The sequence below is a fragment of the Gavia stellata genome, chromosome 6 (assembly GCF_030936135.1).
Source record: "Gavia stellata isolate bGavSte3 chromosome 6, bGavSte3.hap2, whole genome shotgun sequence".
Lineage (NCBI taxonomy): Eukaryota > Metazoa > Chordata > Aves > Gaviiformes > Gaviidae > Gavia > Gavia stellata.
Window position 1 is genome coordinate 54,078,511 of NC_082599.1, and position 26,736 is coordinate 54,105,246.

The 26,736-nt window shown below is 43.1% G+C and overlaps 1 protein-coding gene across 1 annotated transcript in view; it reads right to left on the minus strand.

Annotated features, from left to right (window-relative positions):
• The window catches only part of BMPER (BMP binding endothelial regulator), a 145,368-nt gene that overhangs the window by 89,292 nt on the left and 29,340 nt on the right, over window positions 1-26,736 (minus strand). Inside the window, exons 4-6 of the mRNA XM_059818979.1 lie at window positions 20,589-20,671; window positions 18,972-19,062; window positions 18,099-18,181 (exon numbers count right to left, since the gene is read on the minus strand). Coding sequence (XP_059674962.1) covers window positions 18,099-18,181; window positions 18,972-19,062; window positions 20,589-20,671 — 257 coding nt within the window. The remainder of the gene's footprint in view (window positions 1-18,098; window positions 18,182-18,971; window positions 19,063-20,588; window positions 20,672-26,736) is intronic.

The following is a 26,736-nucleotide window of genomic DNA, read 5'->3' on the forward strand; positions in this document are numbered from 1 at the left end:
TCAGGTTATCTCAAGCCACCTATATCAGCGGCTTGAGCTTATGCAGCTGACTTTGCCTGAAGCCCATTTAGCAAGCCATTCCTGGCTCCCTTCCACTGACGGAGCTCAGGAGACAGGAACATATGCAAGATGGGAATATCAAACATCTGGGGATGGTAACGTCTTAACCAGCACAGCTGCCGGCAAAGTGAACATCTGTCTGTTGCCCAGGTCTCCTTTCGCAAAGGAAAATGCTCTCTCCCACAGGCTCATCTGCAGACAATACAAGTATCTGCTCCCTCACTAAGAAAGCACCTTGTCTGTGGTTAAGTTTGTCTACAGTGTAAATTAGCCCATGCAATAGTCTATGTTGCCCTGGCTAGATTGCTTTGGATATCAGAGCTAACTTGAGTATACTGCAGCGTCAAGCACACCTAACTTTTTTATTGCAAGTTTTAGTGTAAATGAGCCACAGTAAAACTGAGAGGGAACAGCAGGAGGAGAGGAGAATATTCTCCATGACTTTTTAGCATGATCAGTACTACATATATGTTGGATAATAATGATGCGATTCCCTTAGACTACTTTCTTCCCTAAAGAACATGACACATGGTTCAGTTCTCAGTGTTTAAACTTTTTTCCACCCAGTAATTAAATAAGTTGTCAAGCAGCTCTCCCATACGCAGGCAAAGCCATTGTTTATGAACTGTCTGGGGCCCGCTCTGAAGCACCGTTGAGGATTTGGCAAGCCTCTTAGACCAAGCTAACACTGTCATGTACACCCCATCTGCACTGACCCATGCATCATGCAGAAGGAAATGCTACCACAGTCGAAGGACATTTGTTAAGACACGGAGAACTCCAGATTTAGGAAATTCAGAGCCCCGGAGCAGAACTTAAGTCTCATGCCAATCCTGCCCGAGAATGCAAACCGCATTACAGCGTTGCTACAGCAAGAGCAGTGTCAGGCAGGAGGGAAACGCTTACCACCCAGCGTTTATCAGGAATCTTTCTGGTCTGGAAATATCCTGTTCTCATGCCTCCCAGGCACTGCTGGCTTCACCCAGCATGAAATCACCGCTAACGCTGCCTGTCTCTCACAGTAGTTTATTTCACTCCAAGGTGCAATCAATTCTTATTTTACTCCAACTCACACATTCCTACTGGTGATGTCTTTAGACTCTCCTATTCTCATGACATCAACAAGAGACTGTCTTGCTCTTACTAGCCAACAAAGTTTTCAAAGAACTGTGTCTGGAGAGGGAATTCCTGCCTGAGAACACAAGAAGCCACTTCTCTCTCTGGCTGCTTCACTACTACTTCTATCAAATCCTGTTCAGCTTCCCAAGTGAACGCACTTCTGCCTGTTTGACTCCTGCCTGTTCTGCCTCCCCTCCAGCTCAGTACAGTGTAGCTCAGGGCATCTCTAATTCCCTGTCCACTATTGCAAATTACACAGAGATGATGAGCTTTCTACCAACAGAGAAAGATAAACACATTTGTGCTCTGTTTTTTTCCATGCTCGGTGAAATACATCTCTGCTATTGCTCCTGATGGTCTGTATTGCAGGGGAAGCAGCAGGGAAAAAAGTAACCATGCTTTTACCAAATTCCTCAGTATAATGATTTGTTCTTCTAATAAATTTCCCGTGTTTTGAGAATTTTCTGTGTTTTAGGGAAAGGTAAATAAATCCTGCAACTCACATGAGTGTTCTATTTTTGACAGTTCTCAAGGATATCAGATTAATGGACAACATTTAGTATCACGAAAATACTGTGCAAGAAAAGGGAAAAGCCACGCTTCCTGGGAAAATGCATAGAGATTAAGTGTTCCAGCATGAAATGTATTTCACTGCTCTCCTGCTGGCTCTTTGCCTGCCTTCATGTGGGGAGAAAGGATAAGGTGTGAAGCCAGATCAAGCTTCCTCTTCTGTCTCCAACAGGACAAGCCACAACTAAGGAAAGAGCACTGCGAATAAGCCCTGCGTACAGATGCTTTTCAAGAACACAGGACAGGCAGTCCCAGTGGAAGGTGAGCTCATACTTAAGCTTGGTTGGCCACATGCCCATTTTCTCCAGAGAAGGTGTTACCAGTCCAGGGATATAGCTGTAGTTGAAGTCATATGGACCTTTCCCTACTTCCTAAAATTCTTCTTCATTAGGGCTATCACTGAAGTAACACGAAAATATTTATCCCATTTTTAACAGCTACAAGTAATGTGTTCCACCATCCATAGTTCAACTCAAGAAAATTCAGGTATAATTTTTAATCCTGTTCCTCATGCGACTGGCGTATCTGCTAGGACATTTCCTTCAACATAAGGCAATGCTCTGCTCACAGGATGCAAACTCCCAGAACTTGTCATGTTTGTCCAGTTTTCATTTGTAGCTATTTAATGCTAGCCCAACATCTGTATGTCACATTCTCTCCTTAAAACCGTAAGTGCTTTTCAAAGCCTGCCATATGCCAGAGTTTCCTCAGTTATTGCTAGTCACTGGAAGACATTTCTTCCTCTCCTAGTTTTTGGAAAGCCATCCCTGTAAGTGACCCAAGAAGGTGCTGTGGAGGTAAACACTGCCATGCTCTGGCTACCCTGCAGTAGCTCATTGGAGAGCTGGCACTTGCTGAGAGCATCCCATTATCCCAGTTAAAGGATCCCCCACTGTACAGTAAACATGTGCCACATCACTCAGAACCAGCCTTGTCAGCAAGAGAAAACAAAGGTTAAAAGAACGTGTTTCCTTAAAAGCACAGACTAGCAGTAGTGGAGTAAAGATACAAAAAAATAACCCAAATGCATGATAAAGCTTTTAGTAAATAACAACTGATCCCCCTTCAGCTGCCCCAACATCTCAGGCACCTTCCACTTCTGCCAAATTAAGCCAGTCCCTCTCTGCATCCTGAAGACAGACTCCGTAGCTTCTGCTGCCTGAGATGGCACCAGCCTCCACCCCTCCGCCTTCCACTGTGCCCTCTCAGAGGAGCAGGAAGGCCTAGAGCAAAAGCTGTGACACTTCTTCTAACTAGATCCAAGCTAAAACTCCTTGGTCCCTCTGACTGCTTGTAACTGTGTGATGGGGCTCTACGTAACGCTGCAGGGACTAAGTCAGTCTGTCCTCCCCAAGGTTTTATAATTTATATTTCTGCTATAATTTTTAATTAGCACAGTCCTGGCCTCAGCATCTCTTACAGTCTTCTGAAAAAAATAGTGCTAAAACTTTACACATTGTATTAGGAGGAATATTAGATTAACATCTCCTTATAGCCACTGCTGGAGACAAGCCACTTGCCCAGATGAACCTTTCTTCTGCCACAGTCTGCAGATCCTTATGTCTGAACAATCAGAGGATTCAGATATACAAAGCACTTGAACAGGTTAGTGCAAGAACATGCAAAATGAAAAGCCATCCATAAAAGCCCTAGTGAACACGAAGGCACTGGTTAAGTAGTCCAAGATATTTCTTTTTAAATGGTCAATTGTGAGTGAATCAGTGACGACTCAAAGAAAACAACCCTCTTGTCTCCCTGTGAGAAGTCAAGCACACAGCAGCCAGGGTTGCCCCAACAGAAACTCAGGCGCGTATCTTCTTCCCAGGATTAGCAAGTCATTCTCTGCTAGAGGGGAAAGGAGAGAAATGAAAGGAAAAAAAAGGAATAAAATGTCTACATTTTATTCTACATGTCTACTACACCATCCCCAGGCCCTTCCCTTCAGAGATGAGGGAAATAAAATGTGAATGGGAATTACTAGGGCATAGATTTCTTCTCCTTCTAAATTACTATAGTACTTTTCACAGGCCCTCCTAATTATTTACTTCATGGGGTGGATCCTCCTGCTAGCTAGCCTAAAAGAACAAGGGGAGTAGATACCTGCTGGCCTTGCTGCCCCTTAGGTCTGAAAGAGGAAGGCCCATCACCCGAGAACGTATTTTCTGTCTACCAGAGTGGTTACAAACATCTCCAGTCCTTTACTTCCTTCCCAGCCTTGCAAAAAGGTAAGTGTTAGCAAGTTTAAAGTTGCAGCTTGAATTTGTCCCCTACGTGCTGACTTCAGTGGCGATATGAACACTGACTAGCTAACCCACACAGGACCGTGGCTACCGACCAGCCACCACCTCCTGAGCAAAGCACCCTACTCGGTAACCCACTCGTCCCATGCTGTTGTCAACTTGCATCACTGCGTGGGCATGCCTTACACATCAAATTAGCTGAAAAGAAGGTAAGTCGAGCGGGGATAACCCTGCAGCAAAGCCACTGCATCCTGTTAACTGCTGCAAGGAGGCAGAGAGGCTGCATTGAGCAGTGCTGGCTGCAGCAGCCTCTTGGGAGTCTGCTGTGTGTACAAAGACATTTCAGAGCTCTTTACACATTGTGAGCTAATGACTGGTGATTTCATTTATCTTCATTCTGATAATAAATAACAACACAAACTTAGCACTTGCAGCTGACTGGACTCCAACTCGATACTGCCTTTTTTAACCCCCCAGTGGAGCACAACTGTTTAGATTTCTTTCCTTTGTATTCTCTTATCGTTTTAATGAGGCTGAAACACAAAAGCCATATAAGTCATGCCTGTCATTCCAGTATTGCAAATTTTTTATCAATCTGTATATGCAAAAGTTTATTTCAAAAACTGCACTGTCACCAGAAATCAAATCCAACAGTTTTACCATGCTGACACAAGTTTCATTACCAGAGAAATTATTATGGGGAGAGGCAAAAACAGAGGACAGGAGCACTATTAAAAGGCATCACACAAGTAACACCACCAGCTAGGAAGTCAGCTTTAACACAAAAAAAAGTCAAGTACTTTCAGGTTCTAGGAAATTATATTTAGATTGGGGTTTTACTGTATGCAGAAACGGAGCTGATGGAATCTCCGAATATGGTTCTTGTTAAACGTATGTTATTAAGATTAATTGTCCATTTAGTTTTTGGCCACTTCTCTGCTTAGGAGGTTCTGAACTCAGGGACAGCCCATCAGGCCACTTGTAGCACTTGCAGGCGCCTTTCTACTCTACAGTTATCAGCACTTGGGGTAACTTCTCCTTTTGTATCGCTCCGAACTAGATTTCACTTTCTGCAGCCCCACATGCCACTGGGAACAGGCAAGCAAACACCCTTCGGCCAGGCTCGGTGGCAGGTGAGGCTGAACCTCCGCACGCCCCACGCAGCCCAACATCGCCCCGTGAGGGGCTGCACCAGGGCCAGGGGATAATTTGGCGGCTGTTTCCCCTGCCACTTGCCCGCCTGCTTTTTGACAATGGGTCTTGTGCGCGACATGCGTCCTCATAAGGCCTGACCAGGGCTGAGCCCACCGAGGCGCTGCTGAGGTAACCCTGCCAAACCCCCACCTTGAGGTCAGCCATTTTAACAACTCATTCTTCCCTGAAGAAGTTTTAGCTCTCTGACTGCCTTCTCACTCTATGGCTCCAGGTCTTTTTTAAAAAAATCTGCAATGACAAAACTGTTTCCATACCGTTTTTAAGGTGACCACTTAAAAAGGGCCGTGACGCCGGACCCGGCCACCCTCACCCCCGCCCCCCCCCCTCCGCCCCGCCGCCCTCAGGAGCGCTCCTCGCCGCCGCCGCCAGGTGGCGCTGGGCAACAGCGCGGAGCTCCCGCCTGCCCGGCTGGGCCGCGCCAGGCAGCGCCGCCCCGCGGCGGGGCGGGGGCGCGCACGCAGCCACGGGAGGGGTCGCGTGGGGACACGGGGGGACACGCAGGGGGAGCCACGCAGACAGGGACATCGAGAGACACGCACGCGTAAGCGTGCACCCGCGGGCACAAGCGAGCACACACAAGCACATAAGCACTCATGCACGCAAATACACGCACTCCCGCAAACCCGCTCGTACCCACGCGCCCACCAGCACGCACACAAAACACAAATACGCGCTCACGCACACTTGTGCGTATAGAGGTACCCACACACACTCAGCTTTTTCCGTTTCACTGGGGATCTTCCCGTTTAAAAAGGAAAAAAGCCGTCTCTCCCCCCGCCCCCCCCCATCATATTGCTTTTTTGCAATATGGCAAAACAATCCGTTCAGACGAATTTTTCCATTCGGCCTCCAAGCCATGACGCAAGATGTTACTGTAAAGTTTGCCAGTGTTTGCTCTTGAGTAGCAAAACAGTAAGTTGCAAACGCAGGGCTCAACCTATCCCTGAGTTAACACCACTGAAATGAACCTAATTACACCAGGAAGTCATGGGTCGCGTGGGACTGCGTGAAAAACAACTTTGTTTTGCAAAGTTTAGAGATAGCACACGGCGATATCCAAAGACAGCAGTCTGCTGTTTTGACAGCGCTCTAGCCATAGGTGATGAAGTTACGCAGTGGACATAATTCATTTCTCGTTTTTAAACCACCCAACCCAGCCCCCAGATTCCATTTTTACGAACAAAGTTATCTCAATTTTATCATAGAAAACCACATTAATTTTCATATTGGTAACCTTTTAAGTTCAGCATTGTTTAATTCAGATGAAAGGAGGAGACATCGAGTCTAAATGAAATCGGGTGTAAAAGGGCTAGAACAAACTTCTTCCCCAGGGCCAGGGTTTCAAAGCCAGTGCTGTTAAGGCTTTCTCACTCAAGTGTGAGGTAGTGGTATTCAGCACTGTCTTATTTGAGGCCATTTAGATTTTGGAACCGAAAGCCAAAACTAAAAGCACAATCATAAGCTACTATGTTTGAAAATTTCCATCCTGTTTCTTTTCATGGCTTTCCTTTCTGCACTGAAATGTTGAAATCCTGAGTCCTCAAAAAAAAAAAAAAAAAAAAAAAAAAATTCATTTCTGTCAACAGACTGGACAGAAACATCTTGATAATATCTCACAGGGCTGACACGTCCTCATTCTGGTGTTCCGGCTGTTGGAGACAAATTGTCACACTCCTACACATTTTCAACATTTTGATTCTGATTTATTAAACCAGTAATTTTGCAAGCTATTATAGAAGACTAAATTTTATCCAAATTACTGTTCAGCATTAGGGATATGGGGAAGCGGAGTTTAATACATTCAATATTATACACTACCCAGAGACTGTGTGCTTAAATAATTTCTAAATAATAATATTAATTTTTTATTTATTCTGTAGTTGAACCACAAATACGCTTGTTGGCATTCTAGATATTATATTTTAGACTATTCTGACTGGGCATGCGTGGTATGCTACATTTTATTTTAGCTTTCCTTCCATGGGCAAGTGTCATCCCTAGGAGAAATTCTTCCATCTGCTAAAAGCTGGTATGAATTTCAAATGAGATTTTACAAATTATTTTTGTGATACTCACTTAAAGCTCCTACTCCCAGTATGACTGGTTTACTTTGCTTGCAAGAGCACAAATACTGCATGAATCCTGTACACCAGGAATTATGAATTCTTTTTTTGCCTTTGCTTTCATCTGCCCACCTACAGGACACATCTTATGCGTGCTTCCCCACTTTAATAAACATAAGTATTTAGAAAAAGATAGAGTTCAAAATGAAGGAGAGATGAAGGAATTTGTGGGGAGCTGGAAATTGCAGGGTTTTATCTCTACCATCTGGATACCCCTGGGTTTTCGTGGGCAAGCTGGCACCTTCCCTCGCTGCAGCAGCTCCAGGGTCCCAGTGAATTTGAGCCCGGCTTGCTCCCCTTGGAGCACCGTGTGCTTTACACATTGTTTTGCAACCACTACATCATGAAGGAAAAAATTATTCCCTAAGCATGACTTGGCTGCCCTCTGCAAAACATTGTCACATCCTGAGAAGGGAACATCCTCTCTGTTTGAAACCCATTGCCCTACATGACAAATCAGACAGCAATCAAAAATTTATTCTAATCAGAATCACTAAGGTTGAGACCTGTAAGATCATCAAGTCCAACCATCAGAGTGTACCAGCCTACTCACTAAAGTCTGAAGAGCAGTATCAGGGAACAAGCAAGCAAAATCCAAGTCTACTTTGGGAACTTTGCCACCTTCTCTTTCCGTAAGTTTGAAGAAAGTCTGAGATAAAGGATTTCCCAGAGACAGACAGCAATGAGGCAGACAGATAAGATATTTAGAAATAGAAACACAGGCACTCATTATGAAAACTGCAAAAAGTACTTTTGGTCATTAGATGTATTAATAGTATCCTCTTTAGTCTCCTATCTGACTCAGAGAAATACTGCAAAAACAGTCTCAGGGGAACAACAGCAAATGTGCTACACAGGTTGACGATATTTCTGTTGATGTACAAGCATGTTTCTTCTCCCTCGGCCCTCATATTAGCCTGCAACTTACTCATTTTATATAATTGCTTGCTGTTACCTCTGCTGCACTGAACACTCAAGAAGCAAGAATGTGTCCTCCAAACACCATAAATGCTAAAGCTTCAAGCAATGCCCATTTGAACACGGTGTAAAACCCCACAGCCCATACTTCAGGAGGCAGAGCTATTACTGCTGACCACGAGGAATGTAACAACACCACGGGGAAAGAAAATGCCTCCCTGGCTTGGCTTCCACCAGGTGTCAACTTTTATGGGTCCTATTCCCATTTAGTTGCTTTATAAAATGCTCACTGTGTTAGAATCAGGTTCACAGTCAAAAAGACAAAGTCATAGTAGCAGATGCTGTGCAAGTACGACTGATAAGAGATTTTACATGTGCATGTCAACTACAAAGAGCAATGGATAGTAGAAGATATATTAAACATAGGATTTTCCCTCCCTGCATGATCCCAGACGTGTACATACCCATACTTGCTTAAGTGCAGCACTAAAAAACCTAGATGGAGGAGGAATGGTAATTGCAGGAACCTTGGGGAATTAAAAAAAAACTGACCTCAAAAGACGGAGAGCAGGGCAGTTCAGCTGTCTGCTGGAAGAATAAATAGTGCATCAGCAACTGAGATTGCTAGGAAGAATTGCTATTCAGCTACATCCAGGAGAAGGAAAGTTATGCTGCAACTAGGAGAGGGGGCAGAGAACAGACTGAGCACTGAAAACTAAAAAAAATCCTTGGACTTCTTGGAATTAATTATTTTCACATACATTGTCTCATTTTCAAATTTTTGTTCGGCATGCTGAATATTTGGGTGCAAGGCAGAGGATGTTAAAAGGAACAAGTCTCTTCTCATTGTCATGCTCTCAGAGCTGAGGACAGCTCTGTTTTTTCCTGTGAAGTAAGATACTATTGGCAAGAGCACATTAGCTTCTGTCCTACTCTCAGAAAACTCCTGGTGCTGTGTTCTGGAGAAAGAAAAGAAAGAAGGGAAAAGAAACCACACAATGCATGCAAGCTACTCAAATCCTTTTGGGCTCAGACGCCTCAAACATCAGATCTGAGCCTGCTGGAAATCTGGACATTGCATTTTCAATTGCATTGGCTCTGACACCCAAGTAGGGGAGATAAAGAAATTTCCATTTCAATGATTTTAGCACAAAATATTGAATAATGCCACTAAACTCCAGTTTAAAAAAAAAACAACGCCGCCCCCCCCCCCCCTCCCCCCCCCATCTGCTTTCTGTAGAAAATCTCAATACTTCATTACAAAGCTTCTGGCAGAGAGCTGAAAACTTCTCCGGTTTTCAATGAAGCTTGGGATTGTCAAATTTAATGGTGTTCTAGTCATGTTTGGGACAGAATTTTAGGTACCGTGGGAGCGAGACTTCCTGGAAGAAAGTTAAGACATCTAGGCAATTTCTATCACTAGAGTTAGAAAGCGTTTTTAAGGACTCACCTTTCGTATTTAAGCACCTATGGTGGAAGCTGGGGGCCTACGTCCCACTGCTGACTCTAACCCTGAGCTGCACGCAAGGATTTCTGCATCTTTCCTTCAGACTGGCGTACCCACAGCAGAGTGCCAAAGATGTTATGATAGTTTGTCTCCCAGTCAAATTTTATTTCTGACACGTTAAAGGCAGAATAAGTAAATCACTGTCATGTCTCAAAGAACTTTTTTTTTTCTTTTCTGTTTCCCATGTCTATTTTGACAGCCAATGAATTATTCTGCCTATTCTGCTCTCAGCCTAAGAGGATGAGTTGTATAAAAAAGTTACAGCCTGTCACAGTCTTGACAATAATTTGCTGGATATCATTTTCCTCCCCTTGACTATCCAATGTGTTTGTCTCTCATCGTTAAATAAGGCAACAAAAGTAATAAATATGTTCATTAACATTTAAAAAGTTGATGGAGTCCAAGGAGTCTTTCTATATGAATGGTTTGTTGTAAGAAACATTAATTTATCACATAGCCCAGCTGGAGAATAGTTTATCAGGAAGGATTGGAAACTTGCTCCCTTATCAACATAAAATGCTTCCAGGCCAGAAAACAAAAGCAATGCTGTAGGAGGCAGTGGAAAAAGCAAGGAGAATTTAGGCAGACTGATAGCAAGTCAAGATGTAACTTGGCAATCACACTAGATCTCAACAGTGATTCAAACTTAATGATCCCAGGTTTCACTTAATGTCTTCTACAAAAGACATTAAATATGAACAAAGTCGATGGCTACAGCACGATTAAGTAAAAAAATACGGTATTCAAAGTGATGCAGAGGTCAGACTTGAGAGAGAGGAAAAAACTAGAACCCAAAACCCCACATGTAGCAATGTATTGCCTCCAATCTTTTTTTTTTTTTGCACTTTTGAAAATCAGACAAAGGAAAACAAGTAGGTGTTACACCGTTAATTAAGCCCTCTTGTGTAAATTAATTTAGCAGTATCGTGCATACTAAGACATCTTGTCTCAGGACACAGAGGGCTGTGTGCAAGTTTAAAATCATTAACTATTGTTATCCGATAACAACCCCCAAACCTGTGCCATCCAAGTTTATTTAAACTGAAAGGGTGACAAACATGAAAGCCAAGCAATCCTACTCTTGTCAGCCTTTCCTTCATTGTAACACCAGCCAGAAGGGTCTTGGACTCTTCATAAAATGTTTGGCAAACAAAGGCTCTGTTAATTGACAAGCTATTGCTTTTACTGCTTCCTACCACAACTTGTGGGAATCTTTTAGACCCAAATCAATTCTGCACACAAGCGTTCCCACGAGATGCCACATGCATTCCCATTTGAAGCTACTTACAAGAAGTGCTGCAGCCGTTGCACATAAAACCTTTGTCTTCACGGGGCACTTCTGAAACCACGTGCAATCCTTTCATTCCCTGCTGGCCAGCATGTTCTTGTTTGTTTGTTTGTTTGCTTACTTTAACCACGTTCTTTGTTTTCTGCTATCTTACTGCTTTGCTTTCCCTCCAAGATAGGTCCTTGCCTTTGCAATGAGTGAGTTATAGCAGAAATCTTTGCAGTCTTCATTGCAGCCCAATGCCATTAAAAAGTAGTCCCCTCATCAGAGGCGGCCTGTTAACAGCTCTCCCTTATTGTTAAAGCTCTGTGTACTTAATTCTTCTTTGTCAATAAGAACAATCAATCTCAGCCTCAGTTAATTAGGAAAAGTTTAATGAGACAGGGGACAGACACCTGACAGCATAAGCTCTGTTCCTTTGCTCTCAAGAACTATAGCAACCTACAGTCAAGGTATAAGCCTTGTTCATCACCATTTAAAACTGGTCAACCTGCATTATTTTTTTCTTTCTATGCTTTAGGAGTGCAAAATCCATCCTGCTCTGTGCATTCCTTTATTTTAAATTATAAGTCCTGGACACTTTTTCTCTGTACTGCAAGAAGTTGTTCGTACAATGCACAGTTGGGGGGGGTTGTTAATCAGCATTTACTTAGACCCTTCAGGTACCCAGGAAGTTTTAAGTCTTTCCTGGCTTCTAGTATCACTTAATTCATTAATTATCGCAATACCACCTTGGATGATCAAACTGGAAAGACAGTCTCTGTCTAAAAAAGAGCCTTTTAAAGGCAGAGCTCCTTCCTCCAACTCCTTAGCATTTCCATCCTTTTTTTCCAGCTGGAAAAATTCCCCACAGAACTCTGCCAAATCACCCTTTTATCTTTCTTCACATTCTTCTTCCACACCCTCTTCTCTCAGGGACAGGAATACAAGCCCTTATGCTATAAAGCACAGTGGGCACTCATCTTTGACTGGTGGCCATAGATGCCATCTCAGAAATAACAACAAATGGGTAGGGCTACCTGTGTAAAACGATGGAGAAGGGAGAAGAACAGCTGGAGGTAACCCCTCTGACTGCACAGCCAGAGCAGCACGGACCACGCTGAAGCACGGACGGTGAATTTTACCAAAGGGCTCTGAGGGAGGAAGGGGCATGAGAAAGATGCTGCATGTTCCAGGATTCTGATCCTTAAAGAGTCACCTAGATCTTCGGAAAGCTGCTCAATACCTCTGCTCCCCTAGAAGTGTGCCCAAACCGGGCACAGTCTCTCGCTGCACAGAAAGACTCCTTCGATCCTCACCAAAATTAAAAGTATGACAAAGGGTTTCTGCAGCCTGAGCTGGGAACACACTTGGACTAGGTGAGCTAGGAAGCTCTGCAGGCAGGAGAAATGTAGGATGAAATGCAAATATCCAGAGGGAGGAAATGAGACCTTGCCACAGAAAGATATTTTCTAAAGTCTGAGATTTGAAGTGCTTATGGATACAAATAATTTACACTGAGTAATTATACCGAATTATGCTCACTTGCATTGCTATTCCAGAGTTTACTTGTATTTCAGAAAAACTGTGATTAAGTTTATTTTTAACTTTACTCCATGACTTTTATTAAAATTATTTTAAACTTTTTCTCAGATGCATTTTTTGAGAGAAATAAAAAGAAAGATTAAAAATGGCCATGCATATCAATGACAGAAAAGAAAAAAATCTCGCATTGTTTTCTAACCTTTTTTTTTTTAATATCCAAACGATTTTTTTTAACTTTGCTATTTCCAAAATTAAAGGAATTTAATATTGCAGACATGGCACGTGTAGTGTACAATCCCCGTGGAAGTGGGTACACTTTTTGAAGTCTGAAGTAAATCAGATAAAGAAAGAATAAATAACAGGACACTGTCTATGTCTCTATGCTGCATTATTTTTCTTGTTGAAGTTCAGCACATACCGAGTCCTTGCTCTTCCACACCTACCTGCACAGCCATACTTCTTCACCTACCTGGAAGATTGTGTTTTGATTAGGCTAGTCAGAAAACCAAACTTTCTAGCCTTGCAAAAAATCTGCAAACTTATGGGGGGTTCCCAGGGAGACACGGTGAGCATCCCTCCATATCCCATTTCTGAACACCTACCGCTCTCCATTTGCACCCACCTGTAAGCCAAACGCTTCTACTTATGTCACTAAGTTTGAGAAAGTGAACATTTCTCCTACCAAAAGACCAACTCTTTGCTTTTCCACCCCTGACTACAACTCTTTGTCTACGTTCTTAGCCCCCAAAGTGGTGGCAGACAGTGTCTGCTGGAGTTTGGAGCTGAATCAAAGCAGCTGGAGTACATGGAAATTTGCGAAGATCAGTGTTTGGCACTGCACTGAGGATGGAAATTCGAATTTGGACATAGCTTCTGCTACCAGCCTTCACTGAGGATACATTTCATTGTGTGTTTCCCCGAGTTTCCCAGTAGACTGAGTACCTCCACCGCAGTACTTTGTGGTGGGAACCTATTTCAGCAGCTCCCAGTATCTGTTAAAGCCAAGCTGTTAAAGCAGTATCAGGGTGCTTTATCACCCAGCTGACTGCAGGGGCAGGATCCACCTCAGCTATCTTCAGCCATCTCAGAGGCCAGGGAGCCTGGTAGGCTCCCCTCCTCCTGCCATAGTTAGTGGAGGAAGATAGGCATCTGCAGAGAGTAATCCATCCCACAACTCACTCTCTCCATTAACTGCAGAGGAGCCCAGATAAGTAGCTCAGACCAGACACATTATTTCTGAATAGCTGGAGCTAGACAAGATGAATTCCACCCTCGCTGTCCAAAACACTAACATATGTAGTTCCTCATTACTTATCACAGTTGCAACGCCTGTTACTCATTGATTTAGGAACAGATTTCCTCGGTGCGATTTCCTTCTCTTTGTGCAAAACTTTCATTATGCATTTTTTGCACCCTAGCACTCAGGAACGTAAGTGACAAGACATTTCCTGCACAGACCCACGCGTACACCTGCAGACCAGGAGCTGTGTGTGCCTTGAGTCCCTCTGAGCACGCCTGAGCAGCAGCGCAAAAGCCCCCAATTATGCAAAGCAGATTGAGCTGAGGATGCTTTTAAATTCAGCTCTCCAAGGGCCCCAAACCCCCGTGCTCTGCTTCCAGCTGTTTGGGTTTCACTTGCTTCAAATGGTTTTAGAAGAGCGGCTAAGGAGCAAAACGATGCTGCTTGGGGACAAAACGTGCATGACTGCCCTGCCAATGGTCGTCCCCACGACATGCCTCCCTGCAGGACAGACGGCGCGACCCTTCCCGCTCCCGGCCATCCCAGCAATGCTGTAATCCAGCCTCCAACTGTTTCCCGAGCAGGTCCGCTCCCCTTCTCCCCGCGGGGGTGCGGAGGAAGACGGGTCCTGGGCTGCGGCGTCTCCATAGTGCTGCGCACTCTCAGCGTGGCGGTGCCTCGTACCGCCGCATGCCTCGCATGCCGAAACGCGCAGCGCCCATGGTCTGGGTAACAGCGGTGCGAGTCAAAAGGGGCTAGTTATAAGTTTGGATACTACCATTTAAAGATAAGCTCCTCCATGGTTACCGCTCTCACGCAAGGTCACTTTCCTGCCAAACGTCCTCTCCTCCCACCCTGGCTCTCCAGCATTCCCCCTCCGCTATTTTTTTTTTTTTTTCCCAAACGTGCTACATCAAAAGATAAAATGAAAACATTTAAGATAATCACAGTCTGAATATTTTAATGCAGGCTGTAGGAAAGGAAACATGTAAGCCAAGTGCTGTCACTGTGCAAGCAGAAACACACTCTCGACGTCATAGAAGTAGTATCTGAGAAATAACACTTGATTAAAGCAACCAGTCCTTCATTTAAGTAGGTGCTTATGGTAGGGAAAATATCCAAGGTTTCGCTAGAACAGGCCGCTGGCCTATCACGAAAAGCAGGAACAGGCCAGACAGATGAATTATTGCGAGACAGCTGGGTTTCAGCCGGGGTGCGAGGAGATCCCCATTATCCCCTCCACCTTTCTTACACAAAAGCCTCTCCCCAGAGAAACCAGGTCATTAAAAGCCAGCTTGTTCGTTCCTGACAGGCAATATGCATTGAGTGAGAGGCGATACATTTTCATTTTCGGCAAGAAATCTTAGTCGCCCCAAGGAGCAGCTCGCTCAGGAGAGCCGTAATGGAATACAGGGCCTTTCATCTCCGCCTCGCCGCCGCGAGCGCGGCCTGGTTTGGTAGCAACCCAAAAGTTATTAGCTAATGGGTTGTTCTGGGGACCTACATGAAATGAGTTTGGTGGGTTTGGTCTGGTTTTCAGTAGACAATAACTAGAACCACAAGTGTTGTTAAACAGAAACCATATTAACGAGTTGAGCACACAGCGGGTAAGGACGGAGCGAATTGCCCACACGTGGCCGTGCCGTTGCGTTCCCTACCCTTCGGGGCCAAGGAGCACAAGGGGAGCCCCGCAATCGGCCAGTCTGCTCTGGAGACAGGGACCCCCAGCTCCCAAGATCCCCACTTTGTCCTCGTTTGCACAAGCAATACATGTGAAAACTAACAACAAAAAAACATCTTAACAACCATTTTGCATTCTTTAGGAGCTCAACAGTATCTAGTAGGTGCCACTTTGAGCTGAAAATACCACAAACTTGAACTACCAAAGAGCTTTCCAAAGCCTGGTCCCTACAGTCCAGGCCTGCTGACTTATCTTTAAATGCATCATCTTTAAAGCTTATCTTTAAGTGCATCATTTTGCAACTGTAAAATTCCTTTTTCGTAAGTAATTCCTCATTTTAATACATTTAGTGAGTGCGGGACAGCCCTACACCTCTCTGGGAAAACAAAACCCAGCCATCCCTCCTTACTTTCTTCCTGTTCAATGCCGCCTGCAGTCCCAGCCTGACCTACCCCCGGGACAGCGATGGCCTACGGAGCCCAGAATAATCCACTGTTAGAAAAGCTTGCTCCCAAGTAAAATGCAGAATTCACCCTGAAGTGAAGGTGTCTTGAATCCTTACACCACCACCCCTTCCAAAATACCTTGGCAACCATTTGTGCCACTTCCTCTGCCAAGTTTCCGCAAGAGACTCGCTAAACAGTTTCAATCTCAAATCCCAGAAAAACCTAATTTGGGGTGAGAAGCTACCTTTCATCTATTAAAGCCTGCATAAATTACAGCACATCACACACAAGCCTGTTGCCATCACATCGCATGACTAGATAGGTATCTTTAAAGAAGACATCCACCAACTACTTAGATAAGAGATTCACAGGGGACCCGTTCCCCAAAGAGAATGGATGTAAAGCAGGCAGCAAATGACTATCACAGCCCTGAGGATGCCCCCGTTATTTGCTTTCTGAAGGAAACGGGCAAGAGGCAGTAAAAAAAGGCGTTGCAGAGAGAGGGAAGGAAGATCAGGTGTGGCTTACACACAGATAGCATTTCTTTTGCTGTCGGTAAGATTCAGAATTAGAGCTGGACATTTTATACAGATGTCATTAACATCTAAAACTGTCAGACTGCCTTTCTTGGAAGGGATTGTTAAGCCTCTTGCTTGAGGCTTTAAATCTCTTACCATCAGCAGTTGATGTGTTTCCTTCTCTAACGTACCTGGGACTGGTAACTGTCAAGGAAAGACCCTCAGGTCTGACCCTATACACACACACGCACGCACGCACTTCTCGGCACAGTTGCTTTTGCTATTTAGGGAACAAAGGAAAGTTTATCAAGGAGCTATTGGCATGCCAACAACTGGGCAATAGGCAATATCTGTACAGTACTGAGGAAAGAGCAAAGCACAGCCCGTAAAGACTCAAGCATGTCTCCACAGACTTCTCACCCATTTAGACCTGCCTTCCCCTGAGGAACATGACTAAGGAAAGCCAGAGTGCTTTACAGCTTTACAGCTGAAGCCAAAGTGAGAGAGGGACCCACAGAGGGAGCAATGTTCCTCAGCCTGGGACAGGAGGCGTTCAGCAGAGCAGGAGCCCAGGGCGCATATCACCATGACTTGTGTGACGGCATATTTTCATTATTACAGGATTAAAACTTGAAAAAAACCCCAACAACCCCAAACCATCTAAGCAGCCTAATTCTCCACAGTAGCAGTGATGATTTAGTGTAAATTAATTTTGCAGATTACCAGGATTTTTTCCTGCAAAACCGTCCAAGTTCTCTGCAGCAGCTTCATTAAATGTGTGTGTCTGTCTATGTATAAAAACATACTAATTTTTTAATTCTGTCCTTCTCTCCTCCCTTTTTTATTTTTTTTTCCATGATGTAGGAGGGCTGTGTCTGGTACTGACAAAACTCTTGGCATTCTACTGAAATGTAAAGTTCCCCGGTCTTGCATTTTCTGCTGATAACCAGCCCATAGATTGCAACAAAAGCAGTGATTTGAACTTTGCATTTTACTGGTCTCTCAGATCACACCAATGCGGTCAAAGTTATCTGCCCCAACTCATACAGCATTATCTTTTAACATAATGGAAGTGAAAGAGAAGCCTGTGCTCATTACCCAAAGGATGCAATTATTACTTCCTTTCTATACTGTTGCTAGTGAAGGATAAAATCCAGGATATGACCTTTTCATTAAGCGTCAAGCCAAAATCCACCTGGGACAGCCTAAGGAGGCTACCCTTATCCTTTCACCCGTAATTCAGAGCAAAGGCCCTTGCCACGTACAGCTGAAACAAATCCTTGCGAAAGATCAGTTTAAGGAAACATCTAATAAATGTTGATCAATAGATGAAACCCAAAAAGCCTTCTGTCTCCTCCTGCATGATCTCATCACAAAAAAACCCCCCATCACTAATTTAACACATAGAGCGTCTCCCAAATATCCTGCTCTATCTGCGCACAGCGTGAGGTCACAAAAAAGACAATAAACAGAGAATACGAGTGTTATAATGTATTAGTGCAGTAAAACCTTCAATAGAAACTTGAACTCCAAGAGAAAAATGCATAATAGTGTTGAATTCCTTATATTTTTTTGCTTTGTTATGGCAATAATAACATGCCTTTTGAAGTTCATACAGGGAGATACAATGCCAAAAGGCAAATACTTACAATACAAGAGCACTTGGTACATTTATTTCCTTCAGGCCTAAATTCTTCTCCTTCATTGTAATGTCTCCCTTCAAATACACAACCTGGAAAACAGCATTTGAATAACTTTAGCCCAGGATAGGGCTAATATAGGACAATAAGAAAAGTAAATGGTACCATCCTCTCTGATACAAATCACTCCAGAAGCCTTTACAAAGGCCTTGAGAACCCCCAAATATCTTTTGGGGGAAAGAAAGCATCCTTCTACAGCTGCTAAATTTGCACCAATGAAATTAAGGCTAAGTCAGGTCTTCCATTAAAAGTGGCTTTGAAACACTTCTCTAAGCTGTTCACTTTTTACTACTCGTACTTACTCCCTGAGTTTATATTAGATGTTGGCAGAAATTATGACAAATTAGAACATAATAAACCCACTATATCACAACGGGAGCAGTGCTTACCTACAAAACCTCTGTTAAAATTAAATTAGCCTATAAAACCAGGTTAATCTGCCACCGTGCTTCACAAAGGCAACCCACTCCCCTTCAAAAGGTGAGTCTCCTTTTTTAGGATTACTCTTATACTTCCCCTCCTAACAAAATCCCAGTCATCAGTCAGGCAAACCCAGCTGACAGACCCTCTGAAGAACACCGTAAATACATATGTGGCTATTGCCACAGGCTATATTGCCTATGCATCCTCGAGTCTGCACATCCTCTACTAAAAAAGATTAAGCTTGCTGTTTTGTCGTTTAGTCCATCACGAGCCACTGGCCCACTTTTCAGTAACTAGTCAGGTATAACGGAGAAGTTAGAGGCAACCTCCCAGGTAACATTGGTTATCATTAGAAATACAGTTGCACATGTGGAACAGCATCTTCCCGTGAAAACTCACCTGGACACACAGGACAACACACTCCCATGAGTTTGGAAGGGTTTTTGCAATGAACAACACACTGTACCTCTGACTCTACTATCACTCCTTCCTGAAAAAGAAGCAGATCAGACATGTTCATTGTTAGCGTTGTGGTTGCTTTAACAAGCAAAAATCTGCAATTACTAGTGGTACAATTAAAGCAGAGCACATGCTGCGGAGCACTGGATTTCAAAACCTCTTTTTTTTCTGTACCTGCTGCCTGCTAGCAGGATTCAGGTTAATCCACAGTCAAAAGATCCACTTGAGTCTCCCTGACTCCAGACGCAGGATTTCCCTTAAAATGCGTCAGGTAAGAAACCAAGCACCTTCTTGGGAAAAGGAATCCTGCTTTATCAGGAATCCTTAGCCTCAGTAATCTGCCATGCAGCCCGGGTGAAAACAGGCCAGACACAAGGCATTCTCATCCCTCTCCCCTCGGAGGAAAAAACTTAGAAAGCAGATAACAGCATCTTGTTCTGAAGAGGGGAGACGCTTATCTTTGATGCTTTGCCTGATAAGTATTAGTAAATTAACATTTCCTGTACTACTTGTTCCAGAAGTCAAGAGTCCTCCTGAAGAAATCTGGGTGTGAGGATCTGTGCACAAAAGGCTGCTACTTCTTTTGCTGCTTGCAGCTTTGCATTTGGAAGCAAGGGAAACCTGTTTTTTAAATGTGTGGGTCTACGGTAAACAGGATCATCCAGTTTTGCGTTTAGACACTGAAACAGGCAATAAAGAATTGCTCGTTTCATGGAGCTAGTAGTAATCAGAGTATCTAAATTCAAGCTGGGAGTATCTTTTCATTAAGTGCAAGGATACAGAATACTGCTGCTCCAACGTCTTTCTCTTCAGCACACTTGTCTTTAAAATCATGGGTGGGTTTCGTAGAGCACAAGTATCACAGAAAAAGAGAAAAATCTTGAAACCCTTTTTCTCCTATTTGTAGAAGCTTTTGGTACTCATTCATCTCTCCTCTTTCCAACAGTTGCGATTCTTAGTTGGTGCCTGAGTGTTATTATTAAAACTGGATCAAATTATCAGCAAAAATTGCAGATCTATTCACAGACAGAAACTAAAATTACCTACATAATTACTTGTTTTGTGCCTGAAAATGGACAATCTTGCAAATGAGATAGGTTGCAGATAGGTAGTCTACCAAAAATACCACTGTGTTAACAGCACAGGAGCCCAGGAAAAGAAAATCTGGTTGTGGGTTTCTCTTAAAGAACATCCCAGGTAAAACCCATGGACACATAGACACAAAAATGTCCAATTACTAAAACAATGATTTGTATCTTAGAAAAGGCTCAGCGTGCTGAAAAATGAGGACTTATTTCAAGGCCAAGACAGCAGGAAATGTCAGGGCCGCGTACCTCTCCTTCAGCAACGTTTAGGCAGTCAAGTCACATAAAACCTATCCTGAATGTTTGGTTATGGCTGGCCACATCTGAGTGGATTTAAACTACTTTAAATGCAAATTCTGTATTGTGCTTTGGGTATAAAATACTTCAGGTTATTTGGATTGCATAAAAAAGGCTCAGAATTTCATGGGAAAAGCTCATGACTCAATTACCACAATGCTGATAATATTCTTACCTGGCACTGGTACGTAACACAGGGATTGCTAGGGAGGTGCCATTTCATAGAGCTGTTGTACGTATTTCCTCCAAAACTGCAATCTAGAGGAAAAGACCGAAGCACGTCAGTTAGGCTGAACGCAATCACCCTGCAGGAGGCTGCTGGTGAGGATCACAGAGCAGCATCCCAAACGCAACCCATCCTCTCCCCTGGGTTAACAAAAGAGGTAGAGCTGAGACCTGGGACTGACAAGAGGGATCGTGCCCTGGGAGGGCTGGAAGCAACCCCTGCCTCAGATGTCTGCTCCTGGTGCATGACTGGCCAAACTCCTCATGAACTATGACCGCTCAAGACAAACCAAAATCAGTGACAATTTACTTAAAAATGGATGTCAGTGGCTATTCTGCTGTCCATTCCGGAGCTGCTCAGCCACCCATGCACTGGAGGGGGAAGAGGGAAGAGAGACGCTAAGAGAAGAGCTGGAAATGTTCATCATCCAGCCTGGCTGTGCTATCCTCATCCATTAACCAAAACCCCTGGGAGAGCTCTTCAGCCAATGCAGCTCAGCATGGATGCACTGACATTGGCAGAGCTACTCCTTCTTTATATGTTTTTCGCTTTCATGACAGAAGGGATCAACATGCACATACGCTAAAAGCCATCAGGCTCTTCTGTGTCAGTGGTAAATCTCTGAGTGGGGACATTTTGGAGTCCCACAGGGTTTGGCTTTATATGTCTCTGTGTGTTGTATGACAGCTTTGTTAACAGAAAATAGGTTGGTTTGCCTGTGCGCAGGATTGGCAAGCATTTTTTTTGTGCAAAACGAAGTTTCATTGAGCTGTTTGGAAAAAAACCCATAAAATTAATTTTCACATTTTTTATTACATGTTCCTACTGGTTTTCTTCCCACTCTTTCACTGTTTTCTGCTACTTTGCAAAAGGGAAAACCAAAAAGGAACACAAAGAAAAGAATAAAATATCTCACCAGAAAAGCAAAGCTAGAAAAGACATATTAAGTGGAAATAAAATATTTGTTTAAAAGAGTTAATTTATTAATGCAACATTGTTTCAATTAAAAATTAATTCTTTGGAGAGGCAAAGCGTTTCTGAAGAAAATTGTTTTAAAAGCAACACATACCCCGTTTTCAGAAGGAAAAATGCCCGTTTTCCATTTACTGCTCTGAGGGGTTTTTCCTAGTCTATTTTATTCAAAATAGGCTTGATCAAAGAGCCCATGAAACCAACAGGAGTCCTGCCAGAGACTTTGAAACACAGATATATAAAGTCACCAAGCACAAACTACAATCAGTCAAACGATGCCCATGGCACCATTCTTTTTCCACGCCCTACCTCAGCAGCTACTCTAAGTCATTCTCTGCTGTGCACTGTCCTGAACTGCTTTGGGCTACATTTTATGCCCTTCTGAAAATAAAGGCAAGTTATCAGCCCCACACCAGTAAACCTTTGAGCCCAGTGTATAAGAAAACTTGAGGGTCACAGCTCCGAAGTGCTGAGGAACTTAAAATACCCACAAAATCATTTTGTATTCAACACAAAATTTAAAGAAAACCTGATATACAGAGATCATTTACAAATGTGTTAACTGCCTCCAGTTAAGATCTTAAACAACAGAAGACTTACACTTCAGGATTTGCAGTACTCGGACATTTTTCCAGGCTAAGTACAGAGCAATACAGAAGAAATCTGGAGATGCTGTGGCCATTTCACTTACCTAAGCTGAAGCAGGTATGTTTTTAAAAGAGTCGATCAGTAGTCTAAGAGCTGGCTGTGATAATTTAATCTTTGACAAATATTGAAAGGTACAAAGTATACATCTGAATCATATTTTTTTAAGTAGCAAAGCCCCTGTGAAGCGGTTTCAAATAATAAAGAAGTGTTCAGGTTTTCAGCATATTAATAAAGTTCTGTGTGAGCTCTCATACACGCAGGCCAACACATCAAAAGAGGAACATGAAGCCCTATACTCCTCTTATGCATTTTGAAGTCCCACCCTGAAAACCACCAAGCTAATCTTGTAGCACAGTCTCACTTACTGCCCACTGCAAACCCTGATGAATAGCAGAGCCTGTTCAACACATTTTAGTATCCTCAAGTTGCAGAAGCCCAAGCCATACTGGCATATTGGTCCCAGTCCGAGAAAGAGTTTACACATGTGCTGGACACTCAAGATGGAACGAGCTGTGCTGTTAAATATCCACGTGCATGTTTTACCAGATGGGTCTGGAGTCTTCAGCACTGTGCAGAATCAAGGGCCGGGTTGGAAACTAACAACTGCAAAATACCTTGCGTATTTGCTCACCAATTATGTTCTTTAATGTAAAATGTTTTCTCTGTAAGAAAGCTAATGACCCTGGGCTAATCTGCGTGTACAGATGTGCATATTAAACTGAAGTTTTCAGTTCAAGGATTAGCCTGGTCGAGAAAGCATGAAGGTGGTGCAGCCGTGCAGTCACCACTGCTCTCACCTGAAGTGCATATCCAACCTACGCTACAAAATCCTCTGCCCCGCAGCGCCAGCCGCTGTCCCTGTGGAAAGCGGCATGGGGGGAGCCGAACCCCACCATTCCACGAGCCACTTCTGCCACTGATACGTGGGGCTGGCAGCACTGGGGGACGGCACACCAGAAGTAACTACGGCAGGGAGAGCTTGCAGGCAGCAAAATAGAAATTTAGAAATGGAGACCAGGATGGAAAAGTCTGCAGAAGCACTGGAGATACGAAGACTGCTCCTGAGCTTTATCACAGGCCAGCAGGTTGAATAATGGGGTCAGAGCAGCATGGTGCAGGCACCAACACGGGGCACGGCGGGAGCTGGATTTCATCAGATGCTCAGTTGAAGAAAAGAGCACAAAGGAAGGGGAGAGTTAGCCAGTAACACAGGCAGGCTTGGCGAGAGCTGGGGGAAGGCTGAAGGGTCAGGTAAACTGAAGACAGGGCAAGAAAGGAAGTGCTTTACAGTCTCCGGGTGAGATTTCAATCTGTCCCTGACACTCTGCCCTTTGTACGCCCCAGAGCTACACCCACTGCTCACTCTTCAAAAGGAAAAGGAAACAAAGCCCACATACCAGCTAATTTTTCTGAACCTCACTTTCAATGTACAAATCTCTCAGCTGACACCTGCAAACACATATGCGGACTTCCCTAGCCCACCTATTCATAGCATGGAACTTGATGAGCCTCAGCTAAATCCAGCTGAGTTGAAACCCACCTGCCTCCATGCACCCACTCAGCTGAGCCATTCTAGCTCATCCACAGTTAAAGGCCCATCATACTTGGCTTGGAAAGTAGCGCTCACTGAATGTCTCATGTTCAAAGGCATCAGCAAAGTCACCGATGCCAATTTCTACAACCGAGTATGGCAGAACATGCTTCAAGTTCCTAAAAGCCATTTTAATTCCCTTTGGAAATATTATTACATTAACCTACTGTCTCCATCCGCCATTTGAAAAGGAGAGCAGGAGAAAAGAATAAATCAAGAAAGATCAGAGCTTAGCACAATCACTTAAATGCCAGCCACTTACTTCTGCCTGAATACATACTTAAAACACAACGTTAACAGAAAGAGCTACTGATGAGGTTTTCAAGAGGGGAACTCAAAAAGCCTGAGAATGTTTTAAGAAGTACAAGAAAAGTAATAGATTCAACATTAATAGGTAAATTTGATCCCGTGACATATACCCCATAAGGAAAACCTTTAAGATTCCACATACGGAAGGAAGTTAAATATCAGTGGTCTATATCAATTTTAATGGAGCTAAGGTGATTCTTATCAGTCAAGGAGCGTGTCCTAATTTTTTAGTCTTTCCTGCTTCTTTCTTTAAGAATATCTGGTGTTTTATTAATGTAAAATATTAACTTTCGGTTAGTTGTAGGTTTTGTTCCTATTACCTACTTCAACCCAAATAGTTCAGATAAGTCCTGGATAAACACGCAAGCTGAAAGTTGCTTATCTGAATCAAACCAAACCACTGAATACTTTGAAGTTAGTCAATTGCTGTATATATGCAGTGGAAAGTGCTAATTACCTTCTAGTCACCTCATAAAGGCAAAATGATCCTCTAGATTTGAGTAATTCCTGCACAAAAAATGACAATAAAATAGTTAAATCACTTCTGATTTAGCTAGTTTGTTTCAATGTTGTGCATGCCTTACTTGAGCACCTTAGTTTCAAACATAATAAACCAACCTTTGGCTGATTTAATTTGAAAGAGAGCAATTTAATTCCAAAACAAGCATCCTCACACAGAATTGGACTGGAATAACGGAAAAGGCAAATTATAGCGGATTTTGTTATTGGCATGTGGACAAGTTGACAATCAGGAAGCCATTTGTCTTTCCAAATCCAGTAACATTGTTAAATGACCCTTTTTTTTCTTCCCCAGACACCCCAGCACAGAGCAGTATCATGAAGATAGGAAAATTGACTGTAAGAGACAGTTCAGTAGTGCTAAAGCTCAATCAGTGTCCTCAGGAGTTCATTAAAAACAAGCCTTTATTACTCAATTTAACATTGCCTAATCAGATTCCAGAAGAGATTTTTGCTTATTTTAGGCTAATGGGAATTTTATAGGCAAGTCATTTCCGTATTCTCCCAAGAGAAAGTGATAGATTGGTGCACAATAGACTGGCTCCCCATCCCTCATTTCTTCAGCATCTTTCTTCTCCTATTAAGTCTTTTTCTTGCTTTCCCTCCACTTTCTATTTTAAAAAGTAACCTCTCTATTGGCATGGAAAAGAAACATTAGGAAAAAGAAAACAGTCAGAAGACATGTTTTATTTAGTGTTTGATAAATTAATCCTCAGGGAGGTATCCAGGCATGCTAACACTAAATACCAGTTCTAGCCAAAAAAACAAAAAAAAAACCCCAAACCCCAAACAACAAAAAGAACCCACAATAACTTGCACATTCTGCAGTATTTCCCTGACTTGAAATCTGTTGGCCAAAATAAGAGACCTGTGAATCACACATACACCTATTATAAAATATATTTTCACATGTCTTAATGATGGTAAAGCCATTGACAGCTACTAGAAAATTAAACTTCCTTTTGGGTAACCCTCGTCTTCATTTGTCAAGAAGCATGAAAATATATACAAAATCTCCCATGCTTATTAAGTCTAACTCTAAACAGTGAAAATCCTCTCTAACTGAGTACAATCAAACGTATTTGCAGCTGAGCCATCACAATTACAATACCCAAGGGACGTGAGGCACAGAGGCCATATAAAGGGCGTACAACACAAGCAAAGTAAAGTGTCCATGGGGGTGAGCTGTGCCAGGACTGCACAGTTCACAGGCATACGATGCAAAGCAGCTCATATTCACTGAGCAAATAGCGGCAGAAACAAAGACATCAACTCCTCCCAGTGCTGTTTTTGCCCCCTGCGACCCACTGGAACTGAATTTCACCTTCCCAAATGTCTTGTGTTTCACAAATATATATACAGGGGGAAAAAAAGTCACTCTGCAGGGTCCGTAAGAACCTCGTGATCCAAAATGCCATATAGGTAGAGCTGCCATTGAATCTTGAGCTGATACTCGATGTGCTTGCCAAGCCTGGCAGCTGGAGAACTGTGACCTCTCATGGTTACAAAGGGTGTCATGAATGATGTTGCTTGGTGACACAATTGCTTGCTATTTATACCCAATTTCCTCACACCAGCAGAATCATTCATGATCAGTACAGCTTACAGCTTCAAAGTTAAAGAGCAAAAGAAATTTTTATTCTAGTATTAAGTGTCCTAAGATGTTTATCATGTTGTTCCAGAGAAACGTTACATGTGAATGTTGTGTGAAGCCTCCATCCTGGTCTTTAGTTTCCTTTTACTTTGCTGCACTGGACACAATATCCGCACACAAGGTACAAGTGCATCCAGATATCACCATGGAGGTCTCGTGCTATTTTCTAATACAAGTGTCCGGAACAACTTCTCTGTGATTATAAAAGTCTGGGTAACTGTTGTTTGACTGCAAAAGTATTTATGACAACATGACAAGACAGTTCATTAAAAGCTTCTTACATAAACGGAAAATTATATTAACAAAGGTAATAAGAAAATCTGGTATTTGAGGTGCTACTGAGCACAAGAGTATACACCAGATATTCAAGGGATATGAAGTGTATGTTCTACGACCTTTGTAAG